We start from the raw sequence: 25189 nt of genomic DNA on the forward strand, positions 1-25189 counted from the left end.
GTCCTCAGATAGGAATGTACAGTATTGTAACCCGTTTATTAATCGATCAGTACTTTCACTACTTGTAGATTATATTTACATAGTTCTATAAAAATCATTTTCACAGACTGTCTTTGCATTAACAGAGGTTTACCATCAGGGGCACACTAACGAGCTACGTGTCTCCGGTGTGACCCGGATGCACAACAGCGTCTGACGAACACTACGATGCTACCTGGGTGATTCAGGCTATTGTTGCTGTAACGGTTGATATTCACGGCTACGTTCCGTTTATCGGGGACACGGGGACACGGGGCGGCGGGAGGTCAACGCACACCGAGACACGACATGATGACGTCAGCAGCCGATAGCAGCCGTTAACCTGCCGAAGCGCGCACACTGTCCTCAATCTCAACAAAAACAACAACAACAACAAAAACAGACGTCCTGTCAACTGCTGCCGGTAACGTCAAATACACTGCGTTTCAAATAGTTTTAACGACGGAGCTAAGTTTGGTTAATGGTTGGTTAAAAACTAAAATCGCCTAAATTGGAGCTATTGACATTGGCTGGTTAGCATGCTACATTATCACTAGTGGTCATGAGTCATGTGACTGGTTTACTCCCATGTTTTATCAAAGTAACAATAATGAAATCCATGTTACATTAAAACGATCTATTATAATACATAATAATTTTTATGTTAAAGAGAATAATCCATTATGAATGAAAGCCAGAGTGACACTGTTTGAATATTTACGTAGTTACATTTCTACAAAGTTATTGATCTTATCTCCTCTAACTTCTTATATACATTCTGGAGAAAGTTTAGTAACCATTAGACCGACAGCGTAAGCTCGGTTCTTTGCTCCCTTTGGCTGACCTTCACGGTAACCCTTTCCACAGTGTGGCGTGGAGGCGTAATGGGGAACCAGCTGGCGGGCATTGCCCCCTCTCAGATCCTGTCTGTGGACAGCTACTTCTCAGACATCCACGACCACGAGTATGACAAGAGCCTGGGCAGCACCCGCTTCTTCAAGGTGGCCCGGGCCAAACACCGCGAGGGCCTCGTTGTGGTCAAGGTGTTCGCCATCCAGGACCCCTCGCTGCCCCTGACCAGCTACAAGCAGGAGCTGGAGGAGCTAAAGATCCGGCTGCACTCCTGCCAGAACTGCCTGCCCTTCCAGAAGACCTCGCTGACGGAGAAGGCGGCCATCTTGTTCCGCCAGTACGTGCGGGACAACCTGTACGACCGCATCAGCACTCGGCCCTTCCTCAACAACGTGGAGAAGCGCTGGCTGGCCTTCCAGATCCTCAACGCCGTGGACCAGGCGCACAAGGCCGGTGTCCGCCACGGCGACATCAAGACGGAGAATGTGATGGTCACCAGCTGGAATTGGGTGCTGCTCACCGACTTTGCCAGCTTCAAGCCCACCTTCCTGCCCGAGGACAATCCCGCTGACTTCAACTACTTCTTCGACACGTCCCGGCGCAGAACGTGCTACATTGCCCCGGAGAGGTTTGTGGACGGGAGCATGTTCACCGCCGAGAACGACCAGAACACACCGCTGGTGGACCTGACCAACAACAACCAGAGGAGCCGAGGGGAGCTGAGAGCTGCGATGGACATCTTCTCTGCAGGTGGATCCCAGATCAGTCTGGGTGTGGGATGAATGTCTCTCTGGTGTCGGAGTGTACCTGAAGGTCTCTTTCTCTCTGCTTTCAGGCTGCGTGATAGCTGAGCTCTTCACTGAGGGCGTTCCTCTCTTTGATCTGTCCCAGCTGCTGGCCTATCGTAAAGGACACTTTCTGACTGAGCAAGTCCTCCTGAAGATCGAAGACCGCAGTGTCCGAGAGCTGGTAACCGTTTATCTTTATCATTGTTACATAAATGTCTTCTCAGAGGAACTGGTTTGGGGTCAGTCTGAACAAGATTACTTCATGTGGGCATATGGATTTAAGATCTGACTACCACAGATGATCTTGTACCCTCAGGTTCTACAGGTTACTGTGAGGGTCTGCAGACTCCGGTCCAAATGACAGCATGGTTTTCTCTCCCTCAGGTGGCTCAGATGGTGCAGAGGGAACCCGAGAAGCGTCTGACAGCTGAAGAGTACCTGAGGCAGCAGAGGGGGAAAGCCTTCCCCGACATCTTCTACACCTTCCTGCAGCCGTACATGGCTCAGTTTGCCAAAGAGACCTTCCAGTCTGCAGATGAGCGGGTGCTCGTGATCCGCAAAGACCTGGACAACATCCTGCTCAACCTGCGAGGAGGTGAGCATGCCTCTGATGGCCCACGGGTGAGATCCGTGTCGTTTGTGTTAAACCCCCGTCTCCTCCCAGGTCCCTCCTCCTCCTCCTCCTCCTCCTCCTCCTCTCTGGATGGTGGCCACGGCGCGCCAAGCTCCAGGGAGGAACAGGGCCTCATGGTCCTGGTGTCGGTCATCACCTCCTGCCTGCAGACGCTGCACTCCTGCGACTCCAAGCTGGCGGCGCTGGAGCTGGTCCTGCACTTGGCGCCGCGGCTGGCCGTGGACGTCCTGCTGGACCGCATCACGCCTTTCCTGCTGCACTTTTGCAACGACCCGGTGCCCCGCATGCGCGCTCAGGCCGTGCGAACGCTGACCAAAGTCCTGGCGCTGATCAAGGAGGTACCGAGGAACGACGTGAACATCTACCCAGAGTACATCCTGCCGGGCATCGCCCACCTCGCCCAGGACGACGCCACCATCGTCAGGCTGGCGTATGCAGGTGTGCAGGTTACAGATGTGTAGCACCCCTGGACATGAGAGATATCCAGGGGTGCATTCGTTTTTAGAAGAATGGTTGACTTCTACAAGATTTAGTTTTAAAAAACACAAAAACAACAACAAAATGACTTAATTTGTTTAAATCTATTGACTGATATTTATATATCTATATAGATGATGTTTGATGTCAGTACTTGTGAGTTATTCTTCTTCTGTGTCCATGGTGATGCTCAGAAAACATCGCCCATCTGGCGGAGAGTGCCCTGCGTTTCCTGGAGTTGGTTCAGGAGAACCATGTGAACACGGAGCAGCAGGACCTGATCGGAGAGGACGTGGAGGAGATCCTCCACCCAAACGAGAACTACGACTCGGGTACGGGAAAACGCACGCATGCAGAGTAGCTGACACGCGGTGACGAGTGTTCATCTCTGACACCAAGACGCTGCGCCTCTACAGAGCTGCAGGCTCTGCACGAGATGGTGCAGCAGAAGGTGGTGACGCTGCTGAGTGACTCGGAGAACATCGTCAAACAGTCGCTGATGGAGAACGGCATCACCAGACTCTGCGTCTTCTTTGGCCGGCAGAAAGCCAACGACGTGCTTCTGTCTCACATGATCACCTTCCTCAACGACAAGAACGACTGGCACCTACGGGGGGCCTTCTTCGACAGCATCGTGGGTAAGAGGAGAAGATCAGGTCCTCTGATCACTACCTGCTCAGGTACTCTGTAAGGAGGTTCTGTTTCTTTCCCGAAGGTGTAGCTGCTTACGTGGGCTGGCAGAGCTCCTCCATCCTGAAGCCCCTCCTCCAGCAGGGTTTGAGTGACACCGAGGAGTTTGTCATCTACAAAGCTCTGAACTCTCTCACCTGTATGTGTCAGCTGGGTCTTCTGCAGAAGCCTCATATCTACGAGTTTGTCAGTGACATCGGTAAGATCACCTGCTGAAGGTCCCCTCGGGATGGACCCTCAAGGAGATGCCTCCCTAGAGGTAACGCATGGCCCTTTGTCCTCCCTATGTTGCCGTAGCTCCGTTCCTGTGTCACCCCAACCTATGGATCCGATACGGGGCGGTGGGCTTCATCACCGTCATCGCTCAGCACCTCAACGTGGCCGACGTCTACTGCAAGCTGATGCCCCACCTCAACGCCTTCATCACCCAGCCCATCATCCAGGTGAGTCCTCCTCCTTCTTCGTCCTCACCACTATCATCGTCACAGCACCTTAATCGTTGTCCCCCTCGCTTGTCCTCTGTCCCTCCTCTAGATGGACAAGGAGCTGGTCCTGCTCAGCGTGCTGAAGGAGCCGGTGAGTCGCTCCATCTTTGACTACGCCCTTCGCTCTAAAGACATCTCCAGTCTCTTCCGCCATCTGCTGCTGAGGCAGAAGAAGCGCATGGGATCGATCCCAGAATGCTTCACTCCCGATGACCCGGCCATTGCGCAGCTCCTGAAGAAGCTGCTTTCACAGGTCAGTCACTTTAGACGTTTTAGAGGTACGAATACATCAGAATCTGAATTAGAAGCTGCTTTTTGCCACATGTTGTATGTGTATATATATGTACACATGTAATTCTTTCTAGTGTGAAGACATGAAGGTGCAGATGGTCTCTTTGTTGACTCCGCCCTCTCCTCTGATCAGGGCATGACGGAGGCAGAGGAGGACCAGCTGCTGGCGCTCAAAGACTTCATGCTGAAGTCCAACAGGGCTAAAGCCACCATGGGGGAGCAGGGTCACCTGGGAGCAGGGGAGGGTCACAGCGGCTTCATTGACCTGGCAACCCTCGGCATCACCGGGCGCCAAGTGGACCTCGTGAAGGCCAAGGTGGAGCCGGAGGACAAGAGAAGTGAGGAACACCGTCACACACACACACACACACACACACACGGAGACTCTGTAGCACTTAACTTGTTCTTCTAATGGCTCTTATCCATAACAAGCTGTAAATCGGCTTGTGTAATGAAATTGCACTTTCTTGTTCTTTTTAGTTTGTTTCCTTATGGTTCTGACTCTGATCTTAAAACAGTCCATGAGGTCTGGAGTTAGTACAAATAAACCTAACTTATTACGAGCCAGTATTGTGATGTCCCAATGTATTTAAATGCTCTGGTTCATAAACATGAACCAGACATTTATAGACTTTGTTTATTGTTATTCAGCAAGGAAGCACACCAAGCAGGACTCCACCATGAACGAGGAGTGGAAGAGCATGTTCGGGTCTCAGGAGCCGCCCTCCACGGTAACGCCACAGAGTCTGCAGCTTGTGAGGTCACTCCCCTTGCTATTAGAAACCATGTCTCTCTTCTATCTTTAAGTTCCTCCAGGAAACAAGTGGGTAAAATGTTAGCACACGTGTTTACGACATGTTTACAGACATACAAGTCTATTTGTAAAGATTATATAAAATGTCTTTATTTAATGGTTAGATAATCAATAATGTTAGATGAACAGAATGGAGTTTCATCTGATCGATTGAGACATTGTTGAGCTCTGGTTGATCCGTCAGTCAGTAACTAACAAACCCAATGTGATTGCAGGCGGCTGAAGTGCCGGTGGGTCAGAACCTGAGAAGCGCCTCAGTGCCAGCTGTTCCTGTCCTGCGGTCCGTGGCGAGCGGCGCCGCTTACCACAGACGCATCAACACCTGCAAGGTGGAGCTGCAGCAGCTGGTGCAGCAGAAGAGGGAGCAGTGTAGCGCAGAGAGGATGGCAAAGCAGATGATGGAGAGCGCCGAGTGGGAGAGTCGGCCTCCTCCACCAGGTAACCTCAGGCACCTGTGTCATAGGGAGGAGGAGTTCTGTTCCATAGAAGAACCTGTCCTCCCCTTAGGCCTGTTCCATAGAGGAGAACCTGTCAAATGGGACCATCCTGTGTATGCTCTCCTTCAAAGTGATATGTGTTTCAGGGTGGCACCCTAAAGGACTCCTGGTCGCTCACCTCCATGAGCACAAAGCGTCTGTGAACCGCATCAGAGTCTCAGACGAGCACTCTATCTTCGCCACGGCCTCCAATGACGGCACTGTTAAGGTCTGGGACAGTCAGAAGATGGAGGGAAAGACCACCACCACCAGGTGAGTCTTTGAGAACACGGATCAGAGCAGAAATTACATTCCTGAAACACCAAACATGAGACCATGCCACCTAAATAGTAGACCACCACCCCTCAGACCACAACCACGTTACCCAAAGCACTAGACCACGACCGCTGAGACCACGTTACCCAAAGCACTAGACCACGACCGCTGAGACCACGTTACCCAAAGCACTAGACCACGACCACTGAGACCACGTTACCCAAAGCACTAGACCACGACCGCTGAGACCACGTTACCCAAAATACTAGAGCTCAACCTTAAAGACCACGGTACTCGACCACTGAGACCACGTGACAAAGACACTAGACAACAAGACCAGAGACCACACTTTTGAGACACTAGACTTTAGACCACAAGCTGAGAGCTGCTTCACTCTAACTCTAACTGACGTGTGCTGTCACAGGTCGGTGTTGACCTATTCCCGTCTCGGGGGTCACATGAAGACCTTGACCTTCTGTCAGGGGTCACATTATCTGGCGGTTGCTTCGGACAACGGATCCATCCAGCTGCTGGCAGTGGAAGCCAACAAGCCGCCCAAGTCCCCCAAAGTTCAGCCCTTCCAGACGAGGTGAGTGAACCCCACCCCCGCGGTCTCCGCTCTGCCCCCGACGCCGCGTCACGCCACGTGTCCTCTTACCTTCAGGTCCCTTGACCTGCAGGAGGACGGCTGTGCGGTGGACATCCACCACTTCAACTCTGGCGCCCAGTCGGTGCTGGCCTACGCCACCGTCAACGGCTCGCTGGTCGGCTGGGACCTTCGCTCCAACTCCAACGCCTGGACGCTGAGGCACGACCTCCGCCTGGGACTCATTACCTCCTTCAGCGTGGACATGCACCAGTGCTGGCTCTGCCTAGGTCTGTGGACGCTGTCTCCGTGGGGACTATTGTCTATTTGTCTTATTATTTAATGTTATGCACCACCTGCCATGACGTATTCATTCCATGTCCAACATACCTGGCAATAAATGTTTGGGATCCTGATGAGGGCAGACTTGACCATGCAGGTGAGGACAGTCTGTCTTTAGAGGACAGTCTTAAGCTCGAGTTAGGTGGTTTTAAGGTTCAGGTTGGCATCACAAACCAGTTAGAATAAAGAAAATTGAAATAAGGAAATTAAATAAAACACTTCTACTATGAGAAGTATATTTAGTTCCAGGTTCTAGACCTTAACCATCGTGTTCTATATATTTAGGTCTGGACCTAAATATATAGAACACGATGGTTAAGGTCCAGTTACTAGACCTTAACTATCGTAGTCCATATATTTAGGTCCAGGTTCTAGACCTTAACCATCGTAGTCTATATATTTAGGTCCAGTTACTAGACCTTAACTATCGTATTCTATATATTTAGGTCCAGGTTCTAGAGCTTAACCATCGTAGTCCATATATATTTAGGCATAGGTTTTAGAGCTTCCTCTTTCCTCCACAGGTACCAGCAGCGGCACTATGGCATGCTGGGATATGCGGTTTCAGCTCCCCATCTCAAACCACACCCACCCAGCGCGAGCACGGATCAGACGACTGCTGATGCATCCCCTCTACCAATCCTCCATCATCGCTGGTGAGGGAATGACATGGGTTTCATTTAGAATTCTTAATGTATTACTTATATTCTGAATGAATGTAGTAACTACCATAACAAGTCTCTCTGTCTGTGTGCAGCTGTCCAGGGGAATAATGAAGTGTCGATGTGGGACATGGAAACTGGAGATCGTAAATTCACCCTTTGGGCGAGTTCTGCCCCCCCACTCTCTGAGATGCAGGTGTGTGTGTGTGTGTGTGTGGGTGTGTGAGACGCACACCAGTCAGCATTCATTAAAAAAAAGGTTGTTGAAAATGCTGAAAGCTTATAGGTTGTGTGTCTGCAGCCGTCCCCTCACAGCGTTCATGGGATCTACTGTAGTCCCGCTGATGGGAACCCTCTGCTGCTGACTGCCGGGTCCGACATGAGGATCAGGTCTGAACCACAACACTACACACTAAACACAATCTATAGCTTTCATACAATCGGGGATCGGATATGAATCATCGGTTCAGAAAGTGAGGAACTTCAATCACAAGCCTTTTACAGCCACATGTCACCCATGGAGGACTTTGACCTTTTGACATTGGTGCAATATAAGAATAAATCATAAGAATTAAATAAGATTTTAAAAACATACAAGCAAGAAGGAACAATATAAACCAAGTATGTTAAAACAGGAATGTATGACCATATGTTTCCATGGTGAGAGGGATGCAGTATTTGCTGATGGGGGGAAAAAACTGTTTCAATGGCGAGAGGTCTTGGAAACGGAAGGAGTCCATAGCGGTGACGGGGGAAGGTGGGGCTGTGACCCTTGCGGTTGCTGTTGTCTTCAGGTTCTGGGACTTGGCCTATCCTGAGAGGTCCTACATCGTGGTCGGAGGAGCCAACGACTCGCTGCACTGTCCTTCCGTCCTCTACAGCAGGAAGATCATTGAAGGCACTGAAGTGGTCCAGGTGAGCTTCTGCTCCTTCTTCACATCGTTACAGTTATATTGTGTTCTTAGTGAAGCAGAACATTAACTGTTTGAGCTCCGTATGGATCCTCAGAAGATTAGGGTTGGGTTCCCAAAATGATTGATAGCGTGGATGCATCAGCAGTCGTCTGATTTGTACTAATTCAGAGTGGGAGTGGTTAGCGATGGGGAGCTTTTGTACTATTAAGTGTTTTAACAGGCTATTTCACATTTCTATACAATGTTATCATTAAATATTACAATACATATTACATGCCATTATTACATTTTCTTTTTTCTACAAACTATTACATATAACACACCGCTGTTAAATGTTATGTTATTACATTGTATAATTTCATGTTATTAAATAATTATATTATTTAATGTTGTTACATATTCTTTCACGTAACTACATTTTACACTATAATACCACCAAGTTATACCATATTATTACACCTTATTAAACATAGTTGTTACACAACATATGTTATTTATTATTATTATTATTATTACTCATGATATTGAACTTTATTATACGATGTATAAAACATTTTGTAAGAGATTTCATTTTCCCTTTTTTTTCATAAACTATGACACGTATTCTTTTATTTTTGTATTAACTTGCTTTGATTGTGCCTCTAACATCTGGATGCTGGACCTCCTCTTTGACCCTTGACCTCTGCAGGAGATCCACAGCAAACAGAAGAGCGGCGCGGTGGAGGACTCGCCTCGCCGCGGCCCAGAATCCCTCCCTGTGGGCCACCACGACATCATCACGGATATCGCCACCTTCCAGACCACGCAGGGCTTCATCGTCACCTCGTCCAGGGACGGAATCGTTAAGGTGTGGAAGTGAAGACCACCCCCCCCCCCTTCCCCCTCATATTGGCTGCTGCTTCCTGTCAGATGTCAATGTGCTGATCACCATAGAAGGGGGTCAAAGGTCGCACCGTGCCAGTGACTTCGTAAAAACACACGTTTCAGGCCACAGATTAAATATTCACAATGAGTTGTGATGTCTGATGTCAGAGGATTCCTTATTATTATTATTACTACACTGTTATAAGACTTCTGTTCCAGAACCTTATTACAGTTTATCTAATTAAAAATATTTCATTTGTTTGACTTGAAAGTTCTAGTTAAACAAGAACGTGTTAATATTTTACAGGAATCATATTCGATAGAGAAACAATCAGTTATCCTTTATTATTTATATTATAACTATCATATATATATATATAATTTGACTTTGTGCCGAATGTTTGTTTGTAGTTTTTTAATGGGACAACAAACATTTGTTTATTAGTTTATAAATATGTGACATCGCTGTGTAACAATAAATCTGCATGTGGATCAATAATGAGATTCCACCATGAATCCGACCCACATTCCATTAAAAAAAACTACAAAATCAATGGCTTTTCAAGCTGTCACACACAGACAGAAATGATCTTTGCTTCGTCATGTTGATGCTTATGAAATAAACTGAAGCTCCAGTTCTCTTTGATCTTTTGAACTTTATTGAGAGAAGCTCTGGTTCTTATTTTCCACGGTGTGTCCATCCATTGAGATTAAATCTAACCTGAGTTACAACAAGCGCCGACATGTTTGATCGGATCTCTGGAGTCACAACGTCTCATTTGCTATAAAATGCTCCAATAAATTGTCAAAAATAACGTTTTCACAACATTAAAATTTGAAGAATGTCAATCCTAAGAGTACAGTTTAACAAAAGTTTACAATAAACTGAATCTTGAATTACATTTAAGATTCTTCAAACATTCATCTTCATCCTAAGGGTCAACAGACCGAGGTCAAAAGGTCAGGAGAAAAACAGGTGAAACAAACTAGTGGTTTAAAACAAAGCCTCAGCGTTGCATAGTTTTATTTGGTGTCCAAGGGTCCCCTGGAGGGTGGATGCGGCTCGTCCTCCTCACCGCTCTTCATCACGCAGACCCTCTCACACTCGTCCTGAGTCTTGAAACGGTTCTCGTTGCCGCCGCAGCCGCCGAACCAGAAGCGAGAGCATTCCCTCTGTTGGCCGTCGAAGAACCACATCATGGTGTAGTTCTGGCAGCCGCCTTGGTCCTGGCTGAGGAGGCAGCGGCCTGCAGGGAGACACACGCCGTGTTTTTAGCGGTTTAATAGTTTTGGCTTCTCCTTTGTCGCCAAAGACATAAAAACTAAGTTTGTACCTTTGGAGGCAAAGCTGGACGTACGGATGTTTGGACCAACTGGAACAAAGACAAGCACAAGCGGACTGTTATCTCAGCAGCAGCAGCATCATCGCAGCATTGGTTACTCCTCAGTGATTGGGACCCGCTACAGTTCAAACCCGAGTTAACAGTTTATCATGTTACCGATTGATTCCAGTGTTGCTGTGACATGGAGATGGAGAGAGTAGCGAGCAGCACACCGTGTGAAATATGAGGCAGTGTGAGAAAGACGAGACACGTTTCCCTCAGTCGCAACTTACTGTGAGAGCCACATGTCCGGAAACATTCAATCTCAGTGTTAAAGCGGTTGCCGTTACCGCCGCAGCCGCCAAACCAGAAGGGAGAACATGCACCGATGGCTACATCAAAGAACCACACTTGGACATAGTCCTCACACTGGATACCAGTATCAGCAGCCAGCTGACACTGGGCTGAAAGCAGAACACACACATTGACTGTAGGGGCACACTCTGCTTCAGGAAGACTCGTACCACATCTCAGTGTTTAATACAACAGGAAGAAAGTGTTAAAAAACAAAAGAAGAGAAGCAGTGGCGGCTGGTAGATTATTGGTTTTTGGTGCGGCCAGCCAAACGGTTTCAGTGAACATCCCAGTATGATTGGGTGTCACCCAACCAGTACCCGCCCCCTGGGCAAAGGTTATATGAACAGAGCCGTGGGTTAAAAATGCAACGAGAGTCCCTTTGGATGAAAGCGTCAGCCAAATGACATGTAACTACCTTATCGTAACTATTATAAATATCATGTAATAAATATATTAAATGATTATATATATATATATATATATATATATATATATTAGGGCTGTCAAACGCATTCATCTATACGATATACGGCTGCAGTCAGGTACATGAAGATGGAGAGAGCTTTTTGCTTTGGAAGTAAAACAAAGAGAGGCGACATACAGCAGAGAACTGTGCAGAGGAATTAACAAAGCACTGCTAGGCTAAGCTAGCTGCTAAGCTAAGCTAGCTGCTAGGCTACTTCCATCTCAACATCTAACGTTACCCTGCACACAGTCTGCAGAGGACACCGCTGTCATCAACTTTATCAGTGATTGGCTGACTGCTTCTTAGACCCGCCTCTTTGGGACGGCCAGAGCCCACCGAAGAGGACGTGCAGGAAAAGCATACATCTAATTTATAAATATTACTGGGTATATACCATGTTTCAAAAATACAAATAATTCACGAATATGCCACACAGAATCCTCCTGTTTAGGAAAGATCTGGATTAAAAATGTCTGTGTTTGGAGTAGCGGATCGTTGTTTATAGACTTGTGTAGACGAGTGTGTGTGGTTGGACTGTGGTCGGGTATGTTAACTACCGTGGGACAGGGAGACAAATCTCTGTCCGTCTCCTCTGGTCAAACCGCCGTTGACGTCAAGCTGGCCCGTCTGAGTTTGTCCTCCCGTCTGCTCTTGGAACCCCTCGTTCTCCGAGAACGCTTCCTGGTTCCCCAGTGCTGTCCCCTGACTGCATACAGCGTTTTAGCTAGCATTAGTTTAATTAATTACAGGCCTTGCATTCTCAGAGGAGACAGCAGTGTTTGAACCATCTCAATAAATGTGATAAAAGGAATACACATGATACAGAAATACATACAATCGTGGCCTTATGTCACCTGTTAATGAATAGTTGTCCTCCATTTGGTTCTGTCAGCTGCTCACATGTCCGCTTGAAAGATGGAGGAGGATACGTGTTCATTTCCTCTGGAATTCACATCCAAACATTAATGGGATGAGCAGTGATGTCAAAACAACGTGAAGCATGTTGTGAACAGTTTCATTCTGAAGCGAGTGAAGCACCAAAATGAATGAAAGAACCTTTATGACATTTGATTGGACGTGTGACCTTACTGTTGAGCGCGGAGAGGAAGACTCTGAAGAAGCGCTGGGCGTAGCCCTGCTCCTCAGCCTTCAGACTGCCCATGTGGATCAGGTGCTGATGAAGAGGCGGACTGGCCAGCTCCTCCACCTGCGCCCGGTCATAGCGACCCCCGACCGTAACCACGAACACCGCCACCCCCTCACACTTGGCCCTCCGGGAAATGTAGCGCAGCTTAGCTCGGTCTTCTACCGAGGTCTTGGTTCCCACCACAGTCAGCAGCACCCTCCTCTTCCGGGGCTGTCCGGCCTTCAGAAGAACCTCCTGCAAGGTGAACTCCAGCGTCCGTCCAAGCGCCGACGAACCGGCCCGCTGCGTCATGTTTCGGATCAGGTGGTTCCTCATCAGTGCGCTGGTCTGGTAGGCCCCGAAGCCAAACACTACCTTGATGTCCAGGGTGCCGCTCTGTTGGACCGCGGCCACCCGGGCCAATTTGCCCGCCCTGCGGGGCTGAGGACTTACAGCCAGATGTTCCACCACAGAGCCCAGCAGCTGCTGGACGCCGCGGTACTCGTCAGCCTGCACCTCCCTGGAGCCGTCCGCCACCAGGACCAGGTCCATGTCAACCTCCTGAGGCCGCACTGGTTCCTGGATGAAGGGGCATTGGTCCTGACGCTGACAGGGGTCTGAAGAAACAAGAGCCAGAGGGATGAACTGTGATTAGTTCAGGTGATGTTTCAGATTATAATATTCTGTTGCTTTTATTATGAAAATATATCTTAAATAAGAAACTGTTGTTTTAATCCAAGCGTTCTCCTGATGCCTCCTTCTTGTTCTGTAGCGTTTGGTTAGAACCTCTACTGTACTAAAGAACATCTGATAATGAAGACACCTTCTGATTTCACTCACGTGTCACTTCATGGACCGTTCAGCACTAGTGTACCTGCTATCGGAATGATGCTAATGCTAACAATCCTCATATAGGCTATACAGAAGCAGCCTAGTTATTTCACTATAGATCTGTATAGTTGAAGGACAAAAAGTAGTAAATGAGCCAATGGTTATGATTCTCATCTTCAGCTCACCGTAACAGATGGCACAGCTCTGGACCTTCTTCAGGTCAACAGCCATATCTTTACCCAGAACGATGAAGAGGGAGTGTCCTGAGTCGTCGACCTAAGGAGGCACACAAGTCATTCATCAGTTCGCAAATCTGGATCCGGATTTCTGTGATAAAAGAAAAGAGACCGGACTTTAATACTGTGGAGAGTTTGATCCAAACCTACCTCCATGGCTCGACCAACAGTGGGAGCGTTCCTCAGGGAGATGACTGCCGGCACGATGCCGAGGGCCCGGTACTCCATTACAGCGGCGACAATGTCGTCAACATCCTGCGACGGCCCGTTAGAGAGGAAGACGGCCACCTTCCTCATCATCATTCCCGCTCGGACACGCTTGAAGACGTTGTGACCCACGAAACGCATGGCGGCACCGAGCTGGCGCCTGTTGGACGTCCTCTCCAAGGCGATGTTCTTCACCAACTCGATAAGCTGGGCCTTGCGACGATAATCGTGGAAGCGGATCAGGTACTTGGTGTAGCCGCTGTAACCTACCACGGCCACGCGAGCGCCCGTCGGACAGTTGCTCTCCGAGACGGAAATGTCCTTCAGCAGGTACAAAAGGGCGGAACGCTGCCTCTCGAAGGCCGCCGGGGTCACGTCTTCAGACATGTCCAGGCCCAGGACCAACTCAGTGGGGTAGGCAGGGCACTCTGACTGACCTGAACACCAAGGGAGGGTTGGGAAATGTTGGTAAGAAAAAAAGTGAGTCCACACTGACCCGCTTGTGCCACGGTCCAGTCTCCCTCCACAGACTCAATGCTACTGGTCTGACTCACTTTGTCTACCGATGGACCTTCAGCTGCCATTCCCCTTTGCTTCTGGAACTTAGCGTCCCATTTAATGAAGGAATTAAGAGCAACCGCCTGACCCAGCATTAGTCAGAGCAAGTGACAAACTCTATTTTATCCATGAATACAACTATTGTGTGTGGTGGGGAGTAGGCAGGTCCAACAAACCAAGTGTCCAAAAATGCGTTGTGGTTTCATTGCAGTGGTTCCCTGAACCTCACTGATGGTTTTGTTCCCTGAACAACTGGTCTCACACTTTAATAACTTCTGTAACCTTTGTCCTGCATCAACTTAAGGGGTTGGTGATGATAGAGGTTTGTTCTGTACTCACCAAACCTTTGCTGAGATAGTTAGAATGGAGGTACGTACCGAGCGAACAAGCTGGAAAGGAACACGAAACATGACTTATGATGCAATTGAAACAATGAAAACAGATTATGTTTGTGGCTAATCTGCGTTGACTCACCACAGTTGTCTCTGATGAAGGTAATCAGCTGACACTCCTGAGGAAACACAAAATCCAACATCCAACATCCGGCAAAGACAGCACAGCAAATCGATTCATGTTGCGTAACGTTGGGAGCTGAAGTAAGTTTTTAAGGTGGACTTACAGTCATGTTTCTTTCTCCGGGAAGACCTCTGGGACCCTGAAAGAGCGGAAGCGGCACAGAACCTATTATACAACAGATGCTTCAGGTCTTAAGGTGGTATGTGTCACATAAAGATAGCCTTCTCAGGGTGGTATTGCATCTATTGAATTTTATGATAAATCTTTCAATCATTATTAATAGTGAAAAATAGCCGTTTGTTTTTTTAATAAAGTGAAGTCTTAAGTCGTCCGGTTCTCACGCTGACGGTGATGATGGCGATGATAACTCACCCTGTGACCTGGATATCCTGGTTCTCCAGACATGCCTGATCCTCCCAGCACGCCTGAGTTTCCCTGCAGAGATCAAACAGAAGACCGTATGAATGGAAACACGGTGGTGCAGTTAGCAGTTAGTTTGTGGTGGCAGTGATGCTGTGGGTCTTTTTTCATTAAATGTTAGCTGCTAGTTGTTAGCCAAAGACAGTTTGATATCACAGGTGATCTGTTCCTGTCCTCTGTGTTTTCAGCAGCGCCCACTGCAGGAAGTTTGGAGCAGTGAGGAGTCAATAAAACACAGACAAAATGATTCATGCATTACTGTAAGACAGAAACTGGAACATGATGCAGTTTACCGCAGCTGAATGAGTGAATCAATCACAGCAGGTATCTTCATCTCTTGATGGAGGAAATTAAACTACAGTCAGCTACATAGAACCACTCACGCCTCGTCCTCGGTTCCCTTTAGATCCCGGATGTCCTTTAGGTCCCTGGAGGCCATCTTCACCCTGAACACAAACACCGTGTTACAACTCACAGTAATATTCAAGCTCTCAGGATTCTCCCTCCAGACACTGATTAACAGACGTTGCTTTTGAAATGAATTAAATGAATAATTGATGTGGCAGACCTTAATTGTGTTAAACACCTACTCACCAGCAGACCTGCGTAACCTGGGAAACCAGCATCTCCCTGTAATGAGAAGAAGATGGACTAGCTTGTGAGTTTATTCCATCAGATGATGGAGGATGGTCTCCTACTTTCACTCCTTTAGGCCCCTACCTTCACCACTTTTAGGTCACTACCTTCCTGCATTTACAGTTGTGCTCATAAATGTACATACCCTGGCAGAATGAAAACGAGCTAAAATTACTTAAAATAAAGAGCCTCATCCACAACTACCAGAAAAGACTTCAAGCGGTCATTGATGTTAAAGGGGGCGACACACAATATTAAGAACGGGTTAAATAAATGGTTTCACCCAACCACTAACCATAAGTGAAAGCAATCATTAATTCTGCCAAGGTATGTAAACTTATGAGCACAACTGTACGTCCTTCACTCCTTTATATCCCTACCTTCCGACCTGTAGGTCCTTAACTTCTCTCCTTTAGGTCGATACCTTCCCTCATTTACGTCCCTTCCTTCCCTCTTTTTGGTCTATCACTTCATTAGGTACCTACCTTCACTCCTTTAGGACCCTACCATCCCTCATTTGGGTCCCTTTCTTCACTTCATTAGGTACCTACCCTTCACTCCTTTAGGACCCTACCATCCCTCATTTGGGTCCCTTTCTTCACTTCATTAGGTACCTACCTTCACTCCTTTAGGTCCCTACGATCCCTCATTTAGGTCCCTTTCTTCACTTCATTAGGTACCTACCTTCACTCCTTTAGGTCCCTACGATCCCTCATTTAGGTCCCTTTCTTCACTTCTTTAGGTACCTACCTTCACTCCTTTAGGTCCCTACCATTCCTCATTTAGGTCCCTTTCTTCACTTCTTTAGGTACCTACCTTCACTCCTTTAGGACCCTACCATCCCTCATTTAGGTCCCTTTCTTCACTTCTTTAGGTACCTACCTTCACTCCTTTAGGTCCTGCAGGGCCGAAACCATCTTTTCCGTCCTGACCCTGAGAAACGGAGGGAGGCGGTCACACTTTACATCATGTTCACAAACACAATCCAAATAGGTATGTTCATATGAATAAACACCAGGGTCCCGTTCCTCATATGTGGCTAACAGAATAAGATTACATAAGTCAGGCTTTTGAGTTCCACAAAGCATATTTGTTTTTATTTTCTATAGCCCCAAATGGAAAATTTGCCTCAGAAGACTACAATCTGTACACATAAGACATCCTCCTTCCAGAACACTGGAAATAAATGAAAAGTCTTCGATGGGGAGAAAAAGGGAGAAACCTTTAAAAACAGGAGTCCTGCCGTAGGATGAACAACGTAAAAGATGTACAGAACGTTCAATTCATACGACAGAAATGATTCAAATACACAAATAATGGTCTTGAAGTCCTTGTATGCGTTGATCCTCATCATCATCATAGCCTGACTTCAATCATCGGGTTAACTTAAGCAGGCTAACAGGACATTTGATCGACTTTGTTGAACCACGTACGAGTAACGAGGAATTGGAAGGCTTCAACCATGAAGGTTCAGATTAGGTTACTTTACACTAGATATAACATCTGAAGTTAAAAACTTGAATTAATTTCACTTGATGTGAAATATCTGGTTTAAAAGGTCACACTGTATTTCCAGTTGCTTACCGGCATTCCTCTGGATCCCTGGGAGCCTGGCGCACCTGTATCACCTGGGTCTCCTGGCTGGCCCTTCAGCATCATCAACAATGACATCATCATCAACAACGACATCTACAACAACATCAACAATGATGTGCACAACTACAACAACTGATCTAATTTAGACTGATCTAACTTAATCTGATCAGACCTAATCTGACCTAATTTAATCTGATCTAACTTAATATGACCTAATTTAGTCTGATCTAACTTAATCTGATCAGACCTAATCTGACCTAACATAATCTGACCTAACTTAATCTGACCCCGGGTGTTGAGGAAGTCGTCAAGTGACAAACCTTCTGTCCGTTGGCTCCTCGTCGTCCGGCTGACCCTGGCGCTCCAGATGCTCCTGGTCCTCCCTGTACAGAAAACAACACTGATGGTCCCTGAATGCATCACCGCACACCTCACCTAATGATCACATTATTGTTCAGAGAAACAAAAGTTTATTGATGAACCGATTCAAAGGATTTACTCTAATGGATGTTGTTCAATATTGAAATAAAACGTAAAGGTTGAATAAGTATGAGTATTATTATTATTGTCATGTAGTAAGGATTATTATCATTCGAGTACAATTATTATTGTCATGTGATCCTTTTTATTATATTATTAATATTAAAATGTGCATCATATTATTTGTAACTACAGCGATGTACTCTGAGCGTCAAGTACTGCAAGCCTGTAGTACCACCAGCCTAAAGTACCACAAACCTGAAGTACTAGGTGCCTGAAGTACTACGAGATGTTGTACTTCCGCAGACTGAAGTACAAAATCTGCACCCTCTGAAAGGTAATCTGTTAAAAATGAAGGATAATATATTTGTACTTCTAAAATAAAAGTGCGCATTACACTATTTGTAAAACTATAGTTGCATTGAATGACGCGGTTAATCAGGATCAAAAATTGTAATTGTTGCCCGGCACAAATAAATTTTTTTACATATTTAGTTGGAATGCTTCAATCATTCCAAGTATTGTTCTTCTAATCTTTAATCAACTTATTCTTCTTCTTCTATTTCTTCTGCCGCACGTTTAAACTCCTTCACACTTTCAGCTATTAAGACCATTCAAATATTATAATGTTCAGCTCCTTCAGGAGAGGGGTGCTATGACTTTTCAGCTTTTTAGCTCTTATAATTGAATTAATATAAATTAAAAACATCAACCTTTTTAACATGGTTTCCAATGGATTAAATTTTCAAATCCTGTCAAAACTTGTTCAGCTTTCAACTTTTTCAGCTTTTCCAATCTTTCAGCTAGAGACACCATTTAAACTTTAAAATGTTGCCAAAAGTCTTAACAATTTCATTAAAAAAACAGCTTGTTCATATCTATTATAGTTTTTTCATAATCACTAATTATGTTTCATTAGTTTTGGGGTTTCTTTCGAATTTAGAGTGGAGTTTTCCGGATTGTCCCATGATTTAGAGTGAGCGCCGTGTCAGGATCTTTACGGCCACAATATTCACTTTTCAGCCTTCATTTAAAAAGAAAACATTAGCCGTGCTTGTGCTGGTTGGACTCGTATAAGTTTGGAATCTCAGAGTTATTTACTTTTTGCGTGAGGAGCCCGATTGTGAGACAAAGTCTGCCCGAGCCCCATAAGCTTCCATACAAATTTGCCGACATTTAAAAAAAAACACACAGACAGTACACTTTTTGTAAACGGCTGTTTGAGGAGTTTTAAAACACATAGAGACATAAAAACTACACTGATGCGTTCGGTAGAGTCTTGGGTCTCTCAAAATGACATTATTTTTTGTGACGTTGTTCCTTCCTCACGTGAGTTTATTTTCTTACGTGAGTGATACTATTAATGACCTTTTCGCGGACCACAAGAAGGTCCGTAGGTTAATAAGCACGTCAAAAGTTACGGGGGAGGGGCGTGACGTTGTTCTTTCGGGGATTGAGCAGCAGACACGTGAGTTTGTTTTCTTACGCGAATGACAGGAGATCGTTTGGTCTTTATTTTACGCAAAAAAGCGTCAACTTAATATACTATTAATAACCTTTATCGGACCACAAGAAGGTCCGTAGGTTAATAAGCACGTCAAAAGTTACGGTGGACCAGCCGGGGTTAGGGGGGAGGTGGGGGTCCGCTGGTGGGCGAAACTGCGCACTGAGGAGTGAACAGTTGTAATCGACGGCTTTCCAGTTGGAAAATGAGGCTTTGAAATAATAAAGCCGATGAATCCATCACGCACTGACCGCCCCCCACCCACCCGCCCCCCGGAAAAAAATAAAAAAACGTTTTAAAATTTCTTTGCCACGCACGCACGCCACGTGCGCGCATCCACGGACATATGCGCGCACGAGCACCAGCAGACAGAGAGTTCCGTCGCTGCGTGGTCGCGTTTAGACGCTCTCTCCTTTGCGCTGAGTATCGCTCACGGCGGCGGAGTTACGCATTGACCGCGTCGTCATGTGCGTCACGACGTACGTCACGACCCCGCGTTACCAAGTTACCGTTGCTATGTTACGGCTTTGATCTTGACAAACAGGCAATCCAAGGACACGTAAACAGTACACTGTACGTTGATCACTTGACATAATTCAAGGCACTTCACTCCAGCTATTTTGGTAAGAGTGAATTTGGAGTGAATTCTCATTCCAAGGATCCATAGTTCCCTGTAAAAGCCGGCATTATGAACATGGAATTCTACGTTGACACTTATGAAGAAATCTTGGAGGCCATTAAATTGGTAACAGAGCCGTTTGGAGAATGCGAAATTAATATGGAATTTGACATTTCTGATTGCTCCATCGACTCGAGCACAGAGGAAAGCAGTCCGGTGCACAGTCTTGAAAGCAACGACTTGACTTTGACTGAAACAGAGACCTCAGAACCTGAATGCTACATTACGGCTCCATCCAGTTTAACTAGGGACAGTGATCAGTTAATCCAAAATTCTCCACATCATTTTGAGATCTTAAACCCTCAGATGGACAATTCGGTCATTGAAACATCAACCCAATCCTGTTTGTGGCCAGTTGTTATTGTAACCACAAGAACAGACCCTCAGATGGAGCCTTTGGGACAATTTATTGTTGGAACACCAGCACAATCCAGTTTGCCATCAACCTCAAAGTTGCCCGTTAAAAATGGATGTGTCGTATTTACAACGGACTCCATTCAGTCAGACCCGGCTCCTGGCCATGAGGTGCAGGCTAAGATCATCACAAAAAATCGCTGGGGCAAATTGGAGCGCAGGACCGTGGTGGAGAAGCAGGTCAGCCGGGTAACGGGGGATTCAATAGCACCTACCTGCAACGAACCCATTGTTGACTCAATGACACAGCGGGCCCTTGAAAAGCTCCAACATATTGATGTTACCGTCGAGGCACGGAAACAAAACATCAAGATGGCTGACAAGGAAGCTTACAAGGACCTGCGCAAGACAATGAATGGTGCAATGGTGCCTTTAGGTCAATTTATTGTTGAAACACCGACCCAATCCAGTTTGCCATCAAACTCAGAGTTGCCCATTGTAATTGAAACTGTAACAACTACAACGGACCACATTCAGTCAGACCCAGCTTCTGTCCAAGTGGTGCAAGCTGAGATCATCACAAAAAATCGCTGGGGCAAATTAGAGTGCAGGACCGTGGTGGAAAGGCTGGTCAGCCTGATAACAGGGGATTCTAAAGCGGCTACCTGCAACAAACTCATTGTTGATTCAATCACTCAGCATGTCCTTGAAAAGCTCCAACATATTCATGTTACCATCGAGGCACGGACACAAAACATCAAGGTTGCTCACAAGAAAGCTTACATAGACCTGCTGAGGACGGACAGTGCAAAGAACCTGCCATTGCTTCTAAGGAAAAATACTAAGTTTTTTGAGGAGACAATCTGCATTGCACTGGTGAAGCACATGATAGAGCCAAATAAACGTAACTGGTTCAAAAGATTGATCGTTGAAACACCGGCCCAATCGAGATTGCCATCAAACTCAGAGTGGGACGTTGTTATTGAAAGCCCAAGAAGAGCAGACCCCCAGATGGAGCTAGGACAATTTATTGTTGAAAGACCGGCCCAATCCAGCTTGCCTTTAAACCGTTGGGACGAATTCGAGTGCAGGACCGTGGTGGAAAGGCTGGTCAGCCGGGTAACGGGGGATTCAAAAGCGGCTACCTGCAACAAACCCATTGTTGACTCAATCACTCAGCAGGTCTTTGAAAAGCTCCAACATATTGATGTTACCGTCGAGGCACGGAAACAAAACATCAAGATCGCTGACAAGGAAGCTTACAAGGACCTGTGGAAGACAATGCATGGTGCACATAAGCTGTTTGTGCATCTAAAGGAAAATCAGCCAGAGTTTATGGATAAAACCTGCATGGCACTGGTGAAGCACATGATGAAGCCAAAGAAAGATAGCCTGCTCAAAAGATTCATGAGCGCCATGTCCACACGGAAGAACACGCATAGTGACAGTTCTCCAAACTTGTAAGAAACAACAGACGTGTTTGATAACCACGTTTGCAAGATGCTGGTGACCCACATGGCAATGCCAAGAAGATGCAACATCCTCATAAGGCTCAGGAGCAACATTGTAATACCGTTTGTTTCCTGTTTGAAAGTTCCCTCAGTTTAGGGTTGTCTTTGAGAGTTTTCTCCGAGTGCTTCGGTTTATCTCTGCTAGTTAATGCAAAAAAAAACCCCAGCAGTTTGAGGCCTTGAACCCTCAGATGGAGCCTTTGGGCTCCATCCATCTTTGAGTTTTCTCCGAGTGCTTCGGTTTATCTCTGCTAATTAATGCAAAAAAATATAATATAACCACGTTTGCAAGATGCTGGTGACCCACATGGCAATGCTAAGAAGATGCAACATCCTCATAAAGCTCAGGAGCAACATTGTAATACCGTTCGTTGCCTGCTTTAAAGACAACCCTAAACTGTGGGAACTTTCAGAGTTTTCTCCGAGTGCTTCGGTTTATCTCTGCTAATTAATGCAAAAAAATATAATATAACCACGTTTGCAAGATGCTGGTGACCCACATGGCAATGCTAAGAAGATGCAACATCCTCATAAAGCTCAGGAGCAACATTGTAATACCGTTCGTTGCCTGCTTTAAAGACAACCCTAAACTGTGGGAACTTTCAGAGTTTTCTCCGAGTGCTTCGGTTTATCTCTGCTAGTTAATGCAAAAAAAACCCCAGCAGTTTGAGGCCTTGAACCCTCAGATGGAGCTCCATCCATCTTTGAGTTTTCTCCGAGTGCTTCGGTTTATCTCTGCTGGTTAATGCAAAAAAAAAACAGCAGTTTGAGGCCTTGAACCCTCAGATGGAGCCTTTGGGCTCCATCCATCTTTGAGTTTTCTCCGAGTGCTTCGGTTTTTCTCTGCTAATTAATGCAAAAAAATATAATATAACCACGTTTGCAAGATGCTGGTGACCCACATGGCAATGCCAAGAAGATGCAACATCCTCATAAGGCTCAGGAGCAACATTGTAATACCGTTTGTTTCCTGTTTGAAAGTTCCCTCAGTTTAGGGTTGTCTTTGAGAGTTTTCTCCGAGTGCTTCGGTTTATCTCTGCTAGTTAATGCAAAAAAAACCCCAGCAGTTTGAGGCCTTGAACCCTCAGATGGAGCCTTTGGGCTCCATCCGTCTTTGAGAGTGATTCGGTTTATCTCTGCTAATTAATGCAAAAAAATAGGGACTCTTTAGGGACCCCACGTCCCTAAAGGCACTGGTCTATTTTTTTGCATTTTTTTACCTGTCACAGGGGGGAGGACTCTATCTTTTATTTCCCAACAAAAATACACAGGAAAATCCGTGGAAACTAAAACTCTGAAGAGGGATGAACAGGGAAATGACTGAAATGACTACTCATCCTCTTCCTCTTCCACCTCTAACTCGAACTCTTTCATGGTCTCTTACAGGTGAAACATTAGAATTTTGTGCAAAAGTTCATTTATCTCAGTAATTCAACTAGCAGGACATTTTAGAGCACTTCATGCTTCCTTCAGCAGACAAGCTTTATGGAGATGCTGACTTAATTTTCCAGCAGGACTTGGCACCTGCCCACACTGCCAAAAATCTTCTGAGATTTTGAATTTTCGGGTTTTCATAAGCTGTATGCCATAATCATCCAAAATTATATCAAATAAAGGCTTGAAATATCTTACTTTGCTTGTAATGAGTCTATATAATATATTGGTTTCACCTTTTAATTTGATTTACTGAAATAAATGAATAAATTAAGAATATTCAAATTTTTTGAGTTTCACCTGTATGTTGTATGGAAGTAAATCTGTCATCAGGTATTGAAAGAAAAAGGTGATTGAATTTCTAGCACTGACTATTTATGCATTCTAATTATGTATCTGAATGTTTTTCAACATTAAAATACTGCAAAAAATTCGACCGCAAAAAAATCACCGTTAAAATATTCAGCCGCAAAAAAAATCATGGTTACAATATTCAGCCCAAAAAATTCTGCCGCAAAAACACCAACATCGGGGACACTAAGGTAGAGCAATCGATTCTAGCAGCGGCTTTAACGGAGCGTGCAGACGCACAAACATGGAGGAATAAGCGCAGTAGCGTCGAGTGCGGAAAGTGGCCGGTGGAAGGATCCTTTTTCTGAGCCGATCTCAGTTGGGTATTAAGCGGCATTCAAAGTCCACGTAAGGTTAAATGAGTATCTTCATGACCATGGGTAAACTTTATTGAGGATCTGGCACAACACAGCGACCTGCAAGTAGCGCAGAGTCTTACATAAAAGGATGTACGTCTTTATGCGAGGCTTTAGAATTTAACTCCAAGGGATCCTGTATTTGCTCATAAAGTCTGAAACGAGAACCCATGTTTCAGTGACGGTGTTACGTGCCTACTGGTTTTTGAACCTACTGGTTTGGCTACGGGTGCGTGTTTGTTTTGCCCCGACAGGCAGATGTTGTCTGCCTCCGTCACTTGAGTCGTCACACATTTGCAAACATATTGTGCTGAAAATGTTCAAAAATGCATCCCATATCCATTGCAGCGATTGCGATTGTATAAGTGAGCACTACGTCACTGCCACGTATGAAGAAATACATAAAAGAACATTTATTAAAAGTTCGCCACACGTTGTGTCACAGAGCGGCTGCGCTACACCGTCGGCCAACCAAGCTTGTTGGGATCCTCTGCTGATTTGTATAGTTGTAATAAAGTTGTATATCGTCAGTGGCAAGCAAACGTTTTGGTTCAGGGTGAACATTATATGTTCTTTTATGTGTTTCGTCATACGTAAAGAAGAGTTAAAGCCCCGTTATTATTGGACATGGCTACAATCCGGTCACCAAGCTGCCGACAAGCCCAAGGTGTATTGGGTGCTCGCCCCTTTTGCTTGATGCACGTTCCTGATCTTGAACCTAGGATCGATTGCTCTACCTTAGTGTCCCAGATGTTGCTGTTTTTGCGGGTTGAATTTTTTCTGGTCTCTGGCTGGTTCTCTTTGCACATGTTCGTGAGGTTTTATCGGCTCGACCTTAACTCCACGCCTGGAGCGCAGGTGCTCTCGTCAGAATGTGCGCCCTGACTTCACACTACGGTCACTGGCTCATATGGCGGAGTGGGCATTGGCGTTCCCACAGCGTTTACACGCAGCTCGAGTTACCTTATAGGGAACGTCTCCGGTTACGTATTGGAACGCTGCGTGTTTATGCCATTCTCCCGGCATGCCCGTGGCACTTGAGACGGCCGTTCAGTGAGGAATGGGCTTGTGTTTCGGGGA

At 46.1% G+C, this 25189-nt stretch overlaps 2 protein-coding genes across 2 annotated transcripts in view; one reads left to right on the plus strand and one right to left on the minus strand.

The window, feature by feature from the left end:
• Positions 1-9: 9 nt before the first annotated feature.
• On the plus strand, positions 10-9815 carry pik3r4 (phosphoinositide-3-kinase, regulatory subunit 4). Its single transcript, XM_037454599.2, has 21 exons — positions 10-442; positions 886-1620; positions 1706-1839; positions 2043-2253; positions 2323-2730; positions 2964-3101; positions 3186-3407; positions 3485-3658; positions 3757-3902; positions 3994-4197; positions 4369-4573; positions 4887-4966; positions 5265-5487; positions 5633-5798; positions 6226-6390; positions 6466-6677; positions 7254-7385; positions 7487-7587; positions 7693-7781; positions 8186-8306; positions 8994-9815. The coding sequence occupies exons 2-21, from the start codon at positions 903-905 to the stop codon at positions 9162-9164; spliced, it is 4020 nt and encodes a 1339-aa protein (XP_037310496.2). The 5' UTR covers positions 10-442; positions 886-902; the 3' UTR covers positions 9165-9815.
• Positions 9816-9857: 42 nt separating this feature from the next.
• The window catches only part of col6a4a (collagen, type VI, alpha 4a), a 30735-nt gene continuing 15403 nt past the window's right edge, over positions 9858-25189 (minus strand). The window contains exons 25-41 of the mRNA XM_037454597.2: positions 17761-17823; positions 17429-17491; positions 16727-16777; positions 15803-15838; positions 15592-15654; positions 15161-15223; positions 14892-14927; positions 14747-14783; positions 14650-14661; positions 13658-14151; positions 13457-13547; positions 12404-13057; positions 12169-12256; positions 11872-12020; positions 10674-10955; positions 10504-10542; positions 9858-10416 (exon numbers count right to left, since the gene is read on the minus strand). Coding sequence (XP_037310494.2) covers positions 10193-10416; positions 10504-10542; positions 10674-10955; positions 11872-12020; positions 12169-12256; positions 12404-13057; positions 13457-13547; positions 13658-14151; positions 14650-14661; positions 14747-14783; positions 14892-14927; positions 15161-15223; positions 15592-15654; positions 15803-15838; positions 16727-16777; positions 17429-17491; positions 17761-17823 — 2445 coding nt within the window. The 3' untranslated portion in view covers positions 9858-10192. The remainder of the gene's footprint in view (positions 10417-10503; positions 10543-10673; positions 10956-11871; positions 12021-12168; positions 12257-12403; positions 13058-13456; positions 13548-13657; positions 14152-14649; positions 14662-14746; positions 14784-14891; positions 14928-15160; positions 15224-15591; positions 15655-15802; positions 15839-16726; positions 16778-17428; positions 17492-17760; positions 17824-25189) is intronic.

The sequence above is a fragment of the Pungitius pungitius genome, chromosome 11 (genome assembly GCF_949316345.1).
Source record: "Pungitius pungitius chromosome 11, fPunPun2.1, whole genome shotgun sequence".
NCBI classification, from domain to species: Eukaryota; Metazoa; Chordata; class Actinopteri; order Perciformes; family Gasterosteidae; genus Pungitius; species Pungitius pungitius.

Coding starts and splice junctions, on each gene's coding strand:
- pik3r4 (XM_037454599.2), top strand. CDS start 903: ATGGGGAACCAGCTGGCGGGCATTGCCCCCTCTCAGATCCTGTCTGTG. Junction 7,782..8,185: donor GGGTCCGACATGAGGATCAG/GTCTGAACCACA, acceptor TGTTGTCTTCAG/GTTCTGGGACTTGGCCTATC. Junction 8,307..8,993: donor AAGGCACTGAAGTGGTCCAG/GTGAGCTTCTGC, acceptor TGACCTCTGCAG/GAGATCCACAGCAAACAGAA.